The sequence below is a fragment of the Drosophila nasuta genome, chromosome 2L (genome assembly GCF_023558535.2).
Source record: "Drosophila nasuta strain 15112-1781.00 chromosome 2L, ASM2355853v1, whole genome shotgun sequence".
Classification (NCBI taxonomy): domain Eukaryota; kingdom Metazoa; phylum Arthropoda; class Insecta; order Diptera; family Drosophilidae; genus Drosophila; species Drosophila nasuta.
The window spans coordinates 2791754-2806114 of record NC_083455.1 but is presented as its reverse complement, the minus strand read 5'-3'; the positions used below and the strand labels follow the sequence as shown (position 1 = coordinate 2806114).

The window sequence follows — 14361 nt, the reverse complement described above, 5'->3', positions numbered from 1 at the left end:
GACTTGTATTTATATAGATAAATGAGGGTCATTGTCCCATTCATCTGTGCTTTAATCTCTAGCATTTTCAGAGCAACAAAGGTACTCTCAACTGACATACATTTTATTCACTTTAATTAACGGTCACTAGCAATTGAATGGCAGGTACTTTTAATGTGCGCCTACAAGCCAGCCAATTTATTCGTCATCATTCCCCGACAACCGCAATGGTCAGACAACTTGAAGCAGCTTGGTCATTATGTGCAATCCCTGTCCCTGACAGCCGGCCAGTTTGTGTCTGAGTCTCTGATGATGACAGCGATACAGACACCAGCCACACAAAAATTGTCGTCCGTCAACGTTGAGTGGCCCTCTTTTGGGCGCCTCTCTTAAGTCCTTCTATTGCTCCTCAAAATTATTAAGTGTTACAGTACCAGCCATTTGACATTTGTTGACTAGGCTTCCCCGACACTTACCACTTGCCCTTGCGAGGCTTAAAATTAACTCGTGGGTCACAACATTATAAGAATTTGATAAAGAAATTCCGTAAGTGATTCTTGGTTTCAGTTGGATGTGCTTACTATTTGATATTTAAAATTAAGCTTTGCTCACCAACATGAACTGCAAGTGATTAAAGCTGTCTAATAATTGTAGTCCATATTGTCAGGATAATAGTAGAAAATGGAATCAAATAGAATAAAGTGGTTCAACTCATCAACTTTTTCTACCCATTACGCATAGGTTAGAAGGAAATCGATTCCGCAAATCGAAAAGAGCAAACATAATTTTGAAGAGATTTTTGATATATGTATGTAATAATAACTACAAATTTAGTAATAAACGGCTTTCGTAATCGGGTCCTAGCTACGATATACCAAATATAGTTTTCGATTTATTTTTGTTTTTTTTTACGGTATATTTTTATAATATAGTTTTTTTTTTTTTTTTAATGGGTAACGGCTATAACTCTTTCGAGAGTGACTACAATTACAGGCATATACACGTGATGCTAGTATAATTTAATGTCAATCAGCCCACATAGTTCTGTGTAAGATTGAGCTGATCCTCCGGGACAGGGCCTGACCCGGCCAAAGGAACATTCGCGGCCTGGCTGATGCTGTGCAGCACATTTCTGACCGCACCCGGAGTGCGCTCGAGTGAAGCCGTCCACGGATTGTGCGTCAGTTGCTGGGCATTGTTGGGGGTCGGGCTGCCAGCGCTGCTTTCCATAATGGTGGGCATGTTGCTGTGCGAGTGCTGTGCTCCCATCGCAGCCTGCATATCGCTGCACTCCTGCAACTGGGTGGAGTTGCCAGCCGAATAGTCTCTGGCATCGCCTCGCTTAAAACTGTGCACTGAGCGGGAAAGCGGACGCCAGCGGTTGAGTTTCTTTGACGGTATTCGTTGCACGGGCGGTGTTCGGCTGCCGGCCTCTAGATTTGCGGTGGCTTTACTGTTGCCACCGCTTTGCTGCTCCAGCAGGCTGGTCACTATCTTGTCCAAAGCCTTTAGGTCCACATTCAACTGCGAATTGGGTATAGAGTTCATACGACTGCCCGCTAAGCTGCTCGAATTCGTGTGCAATGGATCCTCGACATGACGCTTATTCAGGCCGGCTATCTTTGCAAGGCGTTCGGTAAGCTGTGAATGGAAAAAATGGGTAGAGAAAAAGAATGAGACTCTAAAGAAAGTAATTATAAATAAGTAAACAAGAGTTATATTAAAGTGCAAGCACTTCAGGAGCATTTGGCTGTGTGGTTGTGTGCTGCAATTGCCATAGTTACAATTAAACGGCAATCTAACAGAGAAATGGGCTCAGTCATTGGGAGATTTGAGAAAAACTTACAACAGACACAAGGACAGCATTTCGTGGACTGTTTCGAGGGCTGTGGCATCCACCACAAGGATTAAGAATGTTGGGTTGTAGTTGGACGCAAAAGCAATATATTTTTCGGCATCTGCCAGGGTTGCCACCGTTCGCCATTGCCCGTTCTACAGTGCACGTTCGGCGTTGGCAGTGTGCGACTTTAATTGATGTTTCATTTCCGTTGCAAAGTGCTTCCGCTTTCCTGTGCTCAACATCCGCCGACGCGATGCGGCGTTTGTTTTGGGCTCGCTGCTTCTCCTGAGTGGAAAGCTTGCAAAAGCTCAGAGTTGGCGAGCAACTGGCCAACTCAACAATCCTGCAACCTGGCAACCCATACACTAGTAATTGAGTATCAATGCGGTTTTAAGTGAAAAATGCTGAGCTCCCATACCATCTATGGGTCACTCAATGGTTGGCCAACCATTTCCGTTTGTAATCTTTTGCCTTGATTTCGTATTTCTTTTTATTCCTCTCCGTCTCTATCTCGCTCTTGCGCTTGTTGCGCTTGCTGTCTCTGTCTTTTTCAATTGCCTGGTGCTCCGTCAAACGGGGTTAATTGAGTTTTAGTGGCCGCGACTCACTTTAAATAGATTACAAGCCATCCTCAATCCCTTTCTCTCCGTGTCTCCCTTTCTGGTTTCTCTAACTCTTGCCCTCTAACCACTTGACAAGTTTGTTTTACACTCTGTTTCGCCTCACGCCCTAAATATTTGAAGCATGTCCTCTTTGTCCGTCTGTTTGTCTGAATGTCTGCCTATCTATCTGTCACTCATTCAAGAGCCTTCTTATTCCGCTCTTCCCGCGATGTCAACTTTCATCTTTCTTTTTACCAAAACGAATTAATGTAAAAGTTGATTTGTGGCCATTGACGCTTGGCTGCCTAATCGCTTTTTCCCAGTAAGTTTTAATTGAAGGCATAATCCTTCTTCCTTACGCTGAACAGGAAATTAACAAAGTTCTTTTTTCCTTTTGCATTCCATCAGCATAGGCTTATGGACTACCCGGTTATGATTACATAGTTTTGACTTATTATTAATACGAGCTTTAATTTGGCAAAGTTTGTTCAACAATATTGAAGAATTCTTCGATATAAAGAATTGTACAGTGAAACCTTATAAGGTTTTACACAGTTTTTTGTTCTCCTTTACCATCGGGGTTATATCTAACCTCCATCAATTGTCGCTCAAACTTGAAGCGCCAAGCTGAGAATTCAATCTTCGTATCGGAAATGAATGTTCTTTTTTCAGTCAATCTTCTTGAACTTGACGCTCACTGAAGCTCTGTATTTGCTGCTTTTGTTTCTTGTTTGAGAGCGACGACTTCATCAGATTCTACCATAAATCTTGCGCAATTCTCAACTATAAAGTTGCAAGAGTGGTCGTGTTTTTGCGTCTCGCGACAAGGATGGAACCAAAACTGGTGCTGACCTTTTGCTCCTTACTGTGCTCTGTGCTGCGCCGTACTTCGCATTGATTTATGACCAACCGACTTGCTTTATTATCCTTGCGTGTGTCCTTGTTGTGTCTGTCGCCATCGTCGTCGTTGTCGACAGCGACAGCTTTTGCCTGTCGCTGTGCATCGCGAGTAGTTCTTACTAGCGACTCCTGCTGCGCTTATCAACAACAAATGATTGAGGTCACTTCTTAATGTATGTACCTTCTCTTTCTCTCTCTCTCTCTCTCTCTCGCTCTCCTTTTCTCCGACTGTATGTTAATGCGTTTCTCTCTCTTTTTTCTTCCAAAAATACTCGTAATTGGGGGTAATTTCGTTTAAATGCTGCCTTCCCCCCGGGAATTGTGTTCATAGCCACGAAAGGAGTCTTGACAAATGCGATTAGCGAACATTTCTTGTTATTTTAACTGTTTCGTGTTGTCTCCATCTCTACATTTTTCACTTTCTTCTTGCCGCTCTCGATGACAGATTTTAGAACAAGTATTTACAACGTTAAAAGGTGTTCTCGGATCTCAGATCTATTTGCCACATAAGCTGCATATTTGATTTAGTAATTAATGGATTAAATAAATAATAAATCTCTTATTCCAACCTGTTAAACAACTTCATGTCGTCTCCATAAGGTATTATCAAGCAATACAATAATATTTATACTGACTAAATTACTCCATGTGTTCAATTAGAGATTTCTGAAAGATTTGGTTATCCTCCTGCCTTACTTGCCAGTAGGCAGGTCAGGAAAATGTGATTAGAAAGGAAAACCTTCCGAATGTGTCGATAAGAGACCATCTCCAACGGATGGTACATTACCATATGCGAATGCTAATGTGGCAAATTAGAACTACGCCAGTAATTGCGGACAAGACAGCCACAAGAACATCAACCTTTGGTCATAGAAGGTGGTCGAAGGATAATATTATCACTTATCAATATAATTGTTGCCTGACGTAATGCTCAACAAATCTGGCTACCATCATTATGATTGAATAGAATGTCGTCATTTTCACACCTATCGTACACTTATGTAACTATCCGCAATTATAGTAAAAATTTTTTTTGGTATTAATCATATTTTAAACGAATGTGCAATAGCATTCGATATTTAACATACATATATTTTGTTAAGCGACAAAAATTAGCCAATAAACAGAAATTATACGCTTTCCATGCAAAACAAAAAACCTGAATTTACAATTATATTAGCTTGGATATTATTATAATTATAAATATTATCAAATTTCATACAATGAAAAAGCTTGAAATTAATATTTGAGAATAATGCAAGATAATACAAACATGGCCTTGCTTGATATGTTCCATCAAGTAAAGAATAAAGCCAAACAACAGCTGGCTAAATAAAGCAAGAATTTTAAACATATCTCGCAAATGATTTATTAATCTTTTGCTGCCAATTTTCTAGTTGCAAATTCTTTTTGCGTACTTACAAAAAAACACCTTTGTCAATACGCAAAATCTAAGGCCAATTTTCGGTTAGTCTCTTCGCTATAAAAACGCCGACAACTCGTTGAAAAACTATCAGTCAACCGAAGTGATCAACATGAGAAGTGAAACGATTTTATTGGGGTGTATCCTCTTGGTCCTATGCGTGATCTACTTGCCCCAGAGTGAAGCCACCAGCACAACAACAGAGGCTTCAACTTCGACCACCACAACCACAGCATCCTCATCTAGCAGTAGTTCCAGTAGCAGCAAAAGGGTAAGGCACAAACGGCACTGGAGAAGAAAAATTATGGGTGGAGGCCGCAGGAAAAATAGCTCCAGCTCAAGTAGCAGCAGCAGCAGCAGCTCCAGCTCTTCTACAGAGAAGACCCTGAACAAAAATCAAACCAGGAGGCGTTGGAGGACCAGATATGGCTAAACAACTTAATGAATAATCGCAGCAGTAGAAATCAAATATAAATATGACAGTCACCTTCAGTTTGTCTATTCCTACAATAAAAGACTTACCTCACCAGCTGCATTGCTTGAATAACTCATTCGTTTGACCTTCTTAAACGTTGTATCACTCTCCGCTTGCGCCAGAGCTCTTTCTAGAGCTGAATCCATTTTGGCATTACGTGCCTCATCCAGGCCGTGATAGTTCACTCCACTGTCGGATAAAAGCAAATATACAAATTTAGTAAGCGGATACTTAACAAACGATTAAAATATTATGTACAAATACAGTTGAAGGTAATTTTTATACCCGCTACTCATAGTGTAAAAATAAATAACTTTCACACACACACATGTTCCGTTCGCAATCAAATTCTATATATTACTTTATGGAGTCGAAGATGCCTTCTCTGGCTGTTTCATACAGGAACAAAGTTATAAGACCCTTCTACCCTATGGGTATCGGGTATAAAAAGGTTATTTACACTCAATATCAATTTAGTGACTAAAAACTTGTATTTGCTGATAAATTCGTCACTGAATTTCACGCTGAATTCTTTACTGAATTATGTTGGATCGTTTTATTTAACCAGTTTGTAGTTGTAGTTAAATAAATAGGCGTACTTACTTAACCTTCAAATAAATATGCCTACAGATGTTTTGCTGACATATTTCTATGACAATAAAAAAGAAAATTAAACAAAAATTGGGTCAAAGTGCTTTGTGTTAATAATTATTGCGGTTTGCTCACTTTTCATACAACTTGAAAAAACATACATTAATTTGCAACACAACTTTGCAAAAGATTTTTTAAAATTCCTTAAACGCCAGTGTAAGTTGTCCCTCTTCCGCTTTTTGCCTTTGGATAATATTGTATTAATATGCCATGCCCGAATAATGTGAGTGAAAATTATACAAGTATAAATACTTTTGATATTTACCTCTTGATATTTTTTTTTGAAGCATGTCTTTCAATGTGCTGACTCAGAATCGAGTCAAGAAGGGGGACGAAGTAAATTGTGTTTCCCCATGGGAACGTCATGAACACTCACCCCAACCCACGCTCACTTACCCTCATAAAGGAAGTGAGGGCGGATGAAAAGAAGAAACGGTTATACATATGCGCTCAATTACCGCAACAACAATAAACATCAATTGCAAAATCATAAATACAAAAGAACGGGAATATTGAAGTCATTTTCAGTCGGAGAACTTACCTCATAAGCTTGTCACCAGCTCCAAGTCCACGTAAAGTCCCACCACGATGGCGCATTGTGGATCGATTGGTCTTGCGGACAGTTCGTAGATCCGTTTCCCAAAATCTAATGAGAGAAAACAGAGCATTAACCACAATCTGATAGGTGAATATCTACATTAAAAACAAGACCAATTTCCAAAATCAAAAAAGTGTGTTAACGTACAAGTGAATGCGCTAATTAAATAACAAAATGGTAAAATAATAAATATCATAAATAGTAAAAAAAAAAAATATTTAATGTAATATTTTTTAACTTATATTAAAAGATTTGTTCCTCTTATTAATAAGAATTTGGGTCCTATATAAAATGTTGTTAAAATCAAGATGTGTTTTATAATTTTAAGACTTTCATGTTCTTGACGCACTTTTTTAGCCAAAATGCTTAATGCTAAAACCAAATTCTTAATTTAAGAGCTTTTTTTAGTGTAGGTGTACAAAACAAACAATATTCTCATGTCTAATTTGTTTGCTACGTAACAACTACCAGTTTCGTTGTGCACTCGAAAACCAATCGAAAACCAACATCTCTTTCAATGTTTCGGAATTGCTAGTGACCACAATCAATATTGCTGTGATAGCGAGAGAGTGTGCAATTGAAAAAATAACAGAATCTGTTGGAAAAAAGCGTAGTAAACAAACTAACAACAAATAAATATGAAATCATTCACTTTATGCTTATTGCCAGACCCGAATTGAAATCGAAATGGGAATGGGGAAACTGAAAAAACAACAAAATAATGCTCTCAGCCATATGGACAAAGAACGACGAGCCACGAGCACAAGAGTTGTCGCCCATCTATGGCATTTATTTGAGCAGAGCGTTGGCCCCTATCCAGTTAGATAGTTGCACACGACTCGAATGCAGCAGGACAAACAGAAATATTGCATAAACAACTGTTAAATACGCAGATAAAAAGCAAAACAAATAAGAGTTCACTAAACAGAAGCGTGAACTCGACTAGTAAATGCCACATGAATATTCCTAGAGTAAACAACAATTTTTAAGTATAATTTTCAAACACATTATTCTGTCATTATCTTTGACATTCTAAACAGTTAAATATGTCACAAATTCAATAAAGTGACATAAACTTGAACTGCATTCTCTAGTCAGTCAGTTTGACTCTTTTGTGTAATGTTTGTGATTACAGGATATATAAAGGGAGGTTAGGATTTTTTTGCTGTTGGGTGGGCGAGCGAGCGTGCGCTCGACTTAATACGCAAAACTGTGCAGACTGTTGCAAAAACTGTAGCATATACATAATTCTGCTAGCAGTTTATGTCGCAAATGTTGACAAAGCTTTGAGGAAAAATTGTTTCGTGCTCGCTTCGAGTAATTTAATGCGCCACTTTATGAGATTGAAGGCCACGTAGACGAGACCAAAACATAGCATCCAAGTGGCGGCCATTAACACACGCACACACACGCAGAGATAGGAGAGGAGGATTGAAGAGAGAGAGGGGGGAACGAAGGAAGTGTGGCGTCTTGGCTATGGCTATTTATTATGGTAGGTCTCTGGCAATAAAACTCATTTATTTTCATTTAGAATGGACTCGACCACTCGGCGCATGAGTTATTTCTTATGAAATGCACGAAATAAGCCAGTTAATTGTGCGATTTGTCAACTTTTACGCATGTTAACGTTTTAAGGTTTATTAAATGCTTCTAACACAATGAACCAACATGCTATTAAAAGTGAAAGTTAGTGCAACAAGGTCGCAATATATAATCCACAAATTATTGATTTAAACTATCAGAAACTCTACAGTGCACACTGCAGTGTGTGTCGAATAAAGACACTTCAAACTCAATTCGGCATGTCATGCAACCCCAGAGGATAAATCACGATAGTAGTGCATCGCAATGTTAATTGAAGATTACCTTTGAGGCACTTCCCATCACGTGCTATTAAAATGTATACGTAGTTTAAGCTTTAAAATTAATTTCAGTTAAATTATTAGAGCTGAATTCCGTTATCTCAGAAATGTCTTACACAAAATTAAAGTAAATGATACTCACCGCTTTAGATCCGGACTGGCGGTATAGGGCGCTGATACCTCTTTGATTTTTAGCACAATAATTGCAGTTATAAATATGCAAATGACATTCACAACCGTCAGACAGGCAGAGACAATTCCATTGATCAAGAATTCCGTTGGCAAATAATCAGTGTAAATAAATGGATAAGCGGTGGTTGAGTTCATCGCTTCGTTCTTCAAGTGGGGTATTCTCTTATCCGGATAGATGAGCCATATGCAGGCCTGTGACCAAAATAAACCCTGTAAAATTATAAAACAAAAAACAAGCAAGCCACATTTACAGATTTAAGATGTAATTGAAGGCAATGCGTTGGCTGGCAATTGTCGTTGGCTTTCGAGGTCATAAGGTCGTAGCATACGCGTTGCCAAATTGAAATTGAAACCGGCTCTGGTGTTGCTCTTAGCATACAAAGTAGTAGTGATCTCGGCCTTGAATTGTTATAAATTTCAGCCACACACACAAGCAAGGACAAACACATGTATTCATAGAGGCAGACTCGGCGGTCGTAGATAAAACTTCATTGTCGCATTGTCTACTCGCTGCCTTTTTTTGCTTCTCTCTTTTCTTATGGCATTTTTTTGCGCTTATAAATTATAATGACTCAGTGCTAGGCGTGCACACACACATACACACACATATGTCTGTCCGGAAGTGCGTGCGTGCTGCAAATACGAATGTGAATGTGTATGTTGTCTTTTTCTCTGCTTTCTGTTTGCTATTTTTTGTATTTATGGCCATTTTGGCAAAGTTATGCTGGTTCTTATTTGAAAGTAAGGACGACAAATTATTTCCACAGCAGCGAGCAAAGTAAAAGTCTATTAAATGATAATAGAAAAGAAAATAAAACTTAAATTATTATTATTTAAGTTGCAGCGAACAATAAATCAGGAATCAAGGGACACGGACCTGAAATAATATTCGTGAATAATGAAATGAATGGCATAACAAGTAAAATGATAGCATTATACAACGTTTGAGTAAATAAATATAATGTAAATGTAATTACTCATACGCGCCGTTGCCGCTACCGTCTCACAAAATGCTTGCAATTAATTGTGGCACGCTGCTGGGCAATGCAGTTAGCAGATTTTAGGTTAGAAACGTGCAACGCCAGCCTGACAAAGCTGACAGCGTCAGAGTTTTAGTGCGTGTGTCTGATTTATGCGGTTCTCATATAAGCCAAAAAACTATGTAGCTGCGAGAGCAACACGAGGATGAAAGGATGAAAAGAAAAGGGAGCTGAATGCACACACATGCTCGACCACAATCGTCGGCATGATTAAGCGATCTCAGCGCCATTGTTTCAGCACATGCAGCGAGCAAAGGCCAAAGCTAGACCTGCACCCAGCTTCAGCTCCAGCTCTAGATCCTATACTTCGACCATTACCATTAGCAGCAGGACGAGGAAGTGTATGGAATGTATGTACGTTTTCGTTCTTGTTACCGCTTCAATTCCCTCTCATCCTGCTGTTTCCGTCTGACCCCTCCCCATCACCATCCTGCAATTTTCTCTCTTGCATCATTTTGTCATGGCTGTGGCCCGACTGCCGACTCCCGACTCCTAACTTGTCCCGCCGCCTTGTGGCATTGTCTTTCTGTCACAATTGATAAATGTCAGCCAGCCTCATGTCGCCGGGAATTTTGTTTGTTTGCTTATCCCTTTGGCTGTTGCCCTGCTGCTTCCGCTCTGCAAAGTTTTTGCATGCATTTACAATTCGCCTCACTCATCGCTCCCCTTTCTTTTCCTTTTCCTTTTAACTCATCGTAGGTTTGCTTAATAATTTTACGCAACATCCGCTTGGGGTACAATTCGCACTTGAAAATTGGGTCGAAATTTATGCACTCGTTGCGGTTAGCTGCCACAATGCGAGGCAACCAGCTGAGTCTGAGTCTCAGACTGACTCTGAGCCAGAGCGAGCCAGTTAAGTAACAGCTAGGCAGCCAATCGGCCAGATAAATTTACGACCAAAAGTTTTTGTGCCTTGCACTTCAGATTAATCAGCAAATTGTATTTTGGCCTAATTTATGTGTTGGCCACCAAAGCGTCCGCTCGCTTTCTATCCCAGTGTCTTGCCACTTTTCACATATTTCTCTATTTATCCTTCCTTCACATAAGCACACTCTATCATGTGGTCATCGCATTTACAGATAAGTAAACAGCAAATTAATTCTCAGTTTATCTATCAACGAAAACTCTTTTATTTGCTCAGCATCAAATATTGCTTAAATTTCTAAGTACTTACAAATATTTGCGATAGTTGAACAAGAACATTAAAAAGCTAATAATATGGTATAATTTCGGTTAATTTCAAAATAACAAAGGCAGAGATTACTAAGTAAGTAGAGACTGAAAATAAATGAGTTTACTCGTTAAAATAACTTCTACTTTCTTCAACTTATTTTTCTATTTCCTATTTTCTTCGTTCATTCATATACAGAAAATCTTTTAAAGGAAATCGCTCCGCTGTTAAGCTTATCCAATTATCTGATAACTCAAAGAACTCCTCAAAAGAACTCTAGCACAACTTGGCATCAAAGTTAATAAGGCACTCCTCATTCATTGGTTGGCTGAGAAGAAAGACTCTCTATTGCGCAGAACCAATTAGACAGTCAAAGCAAAGACGCTATATAACTGATTTCACAGTGCAATTTCATCGATGACAGATAAGCTGCTGAGACTATAATTGAAAAACGTATTTCAAGGCCGCACTTAGCTTTGGGAATAGCATTACCAGAAAATCAATAAATGTACATATGACGCCATTTATAATAATTCTCGTTGCCAGTGACAATTGTGCTCAGCATTACAATTAAAAGACATATTCGGTTAGGCTGCATACTCACACAGTTGACGACCGGCGGCAGGAGAGACGCTGATATGGCAACGCCAATCAGAGGGCCAGCTGAACCCTGAAGCAGGGCAACGGCAACGCCTGTGCCAGATGTTAGGGCCCATAGTACTCCCATCCACAGGGAACGCACATTGCCTCTGATGAGTGGAAGGAGAATTTCAATTGCGTTAAAATTCTGAGTGTTTGTTTGTATGCATGTCTGTGTGTGTGTCTGGGTGGAACAAGTGCAGGAGAAAAGTTTATTGAAAACAAAAAACAAGCAGCACAAATGTTAAAGCAAAAATTAATTAAAAATAAAAACGCAGAAAATTGATAAATGCCAGCTGTGAATGGATACGATGAAGCAGGTTCTGCAACTGCAAATTAAGTTAAATTTAGATGAATGCCGCGCCACGGTTGTCAGTGGTATTTGCTTATCTGTCCTGTCAGCTGGACACGCCACCAGGTGGCGCCACCTCAGTCCTGATTTGACTTTCGCTCCGTCTTTTTTCCTTTTTTTTGTGTTGAGGTAATTCGCGACTTTGTCAAGTGTCAGCGGCTTTTGTTATCACTTCCGGCAAGCGACCTTGTCGACGGTTGGTTCTTTTTTTTTTTGAGTCATTTCTCGTTGTGAAAAATGTTTGAAAACTTTTCAGAGTCCTTTTTGCGTGTGATTCATGCACACCTCATTTGTGCCTACACTTTGCCTACATGAAAACTCGTACTTTTATTTTTGCTTCCAACTTTTGCTGATTAATGGCCCTTCACTATGCTTTGACGTCGCGACTGTTGAAATTCTTCCTCAGCCAACAAAAGAACACATTTCACATTTTATCATGGAACAACTTTATTATATGCCGCAATTTGTGCTCAATTATTGTAGAAGTCGGAGCTGCGTCTTTCAAATAAGTGTCTGTCTAATTTTATGGTTTTCAATTAGACTCAATATATCTCAGTCAAGTTAACCTATGCTTGACTTTTATGAACAACCTAAAAAATGTAAATTAAACTCTAAACATTTTATTGAATTTGTAATTTCCTGCTCATACCCTACATTTGTAATTTAGTCTCTCATATTTCATATTTTGCATACGTGCCGTTGGAATTAATTTTCATATGAGAAAATACCGTCAAACTAGTTTTGCATTGTAATTAAATAATTACATGACCCACGAAACATGTAGAAAATATGTTTGTTAAAAGGTTTAAAAACCTAATATCAAATTGTCATATGGCATAAATTATTTTGTTATTGTCACCTGTATCATATGTCCATACGGACATTCGTACTCCGTATCGTAACTTCACTCCTAACTAATTGGTTACCCTAATTAAGAAAATTTTTTGTACTACCCATCCCTTATTGATAGGCGACTTTAATTAATTGTATTTGACACTTTGATGTTTGGTTTTCGAACTAATAAAAAACAAGTAAGACTCGTTTCCCATTTTGCATTAAAGGAATTACCAAATTAATATACTAAAATATACTCAAAAAATGCACTAAAAGTTATACTTGGTATATCGATATTGTACCAAATTCAAACTTCGATTTCTTTAATTTGCGGTGGCGGAAGAGAGCGTGGTAAAATCTTGAAACAAACTGAACATATCGAATATAAAATAGAATATATATGTATGCTTTATAGGGTCGACTTCTGCCTGTTACATATAACATGTATATTCCCTGGAGTCAAAAAGTTATAATAGCCTTCGTTAAATTCATGCTAATGATTCTGGCTCAGTGATTTGTAAATTCTTTATAGTCTTCGTTTTTGTCTTTTTTCCAATTCCAATTCCATCTACTTTTAGAGCTTATTCCAAAGTGAAGTAAATTTTAAAGAGAATTTGAATCGCTTGCCTAAGTATTAACATACAATGAGGTGATGTTTGTCGCTCATTAAGGTCATTTCAAAATATAAAATTGTATTACAAAATGTTCTTCATTACTATTGCTATTATCGACTGTTTTTAGGGTGTGTTTGCGGACTAAGACGTCGAATTAGCCTTGACATTGAATTAAGTCTGGTTTGCAGAAGTTAATTTTTTGATAGCTTTTCATTGTCGTGTAGAAATGAAGAAGGCTTTGAGTTTGTCACAACGGAAATCCATTAAGTATGTTAATTAGCCATCGGCTCTTGGAAATGCCCGACTTTGGTGCACAATTCAAGTCAGTTGGGGAATCTAGGAGTGAAAATGTAATAAATTACTTGCAAATAATTCAACTAATCTGATCCGCTCCCCCGAAATGCGAGGCGTGCGCTCATTAGGCCAACACTCAGTGCGTTCGCCTTTGTCTCAAGCCCGTTCCCCGCTGACTCACTCACTAGGAGTCCCATAGCAATGAGGCGATAGATAGACTCTCGGCAAGTATATGAGCACACATTTATTATGGCATCGTTTTTTGCCAGCTTGCCAGGACATACAAAGCGCAAATCTTCAAGTTGCCACGCGCCGACTGCGTAAATCTCGTGCGCCAGTGGGCGAAATAGGCTTAGGTCTCAACAGACAGAGCCAACCAAGCTCCCCTCTCCTCTCGTTGGTACGCCCACTCCCCCCATTCCACTCTGTGGCAGCAACAATAAATTAAGCTCAAACGCAGTTACGCGGAAGTTGTGTGTAATGAATGTGTGTCGGCAATTGTGTTAATTGCGCAAAATAAATTGTTAAAATAATAATACAAAGGACGGTGGGTGAGGAGGGGCAGGGGCACACAAGCCGTCAAGCCGACAGTGTGTGCAATGGAGATAGCATAGACAGCCAAATCTGATGGCTGAGTGTATCTACATCTCAATTGAGAGCGTGGCCAGCACAATACTCAATGTACAAATACAAATCATCATAATAATAACGCAAGCCTCTCCTTTCTGCCCAGATTGCGTGATTGCTCCTGGCCACTACCTCTACCTCCACCTCTGCAACCACCGCCGCAGCCACCTCGAGGACTGCTCTATACATATATCTCTCAAAGCGCGTGTGCTTTTAATGGCCAACTTCCTGCTGAAATCCCTCACCCCACCATCTCAATAGGTGCCAT

General features: G+C 39.2%; 2 protein-coding genes across 7 annotated transcripts in view; one reads left to right on the top strand and one right to left on the bottom strand.

Annotated features, from left to right (window-relative positions):
* LOC132783610 (uncharacterized) overlaps nucleotides 1-14361 on the top strand; it is a 177997-nt gene that overhangs the window by 99961 nt on the left and 63675 nt on the right. The gene's annotated exons all lie outside the window — the stretch shown is intronic.
* Nucleotides 833-14361, bottom strand: part of LOC132783611 (uncharacterized) — a 36451-nt gene continuing 22922 nt past the window's right edge. Inside the window, exons 9-13 of one of the 3 annotated variants that reach the window (XM_060788884.1) lie at nucleotides 11338-11482; nucleotides 8473-8732; nucleotides 6412-6516; nucleotides 5267-5408; nucleotides 834-1620 (exon numbers count right to left, since the gene is read on the bottom strand). In XM_060788884.1, coding sequence (XP_060644867.1) covers nucleotides 1009-1620; nucleotides 5267-5408; nucleotides 6412-6516; nucleotides 8473-8732; nucleotides 11338-11482 — 1264 coding nt within the window. In that variant the 3' untranslated portion in view covers nucleotides 834-1008. Of the gene's footprint in view, nucleotides 1621-5266; nucleotides 5409-6411; nucleotides 6517-8472; nucleotides 8733-8773; nucleotides 9311-11337; nucleotides 11483-14361 lie in introns of those variants that run through there. The other 2 variants (XM_060788886.1, XM_060788885.1) reach the window with 2 other exon arrangements.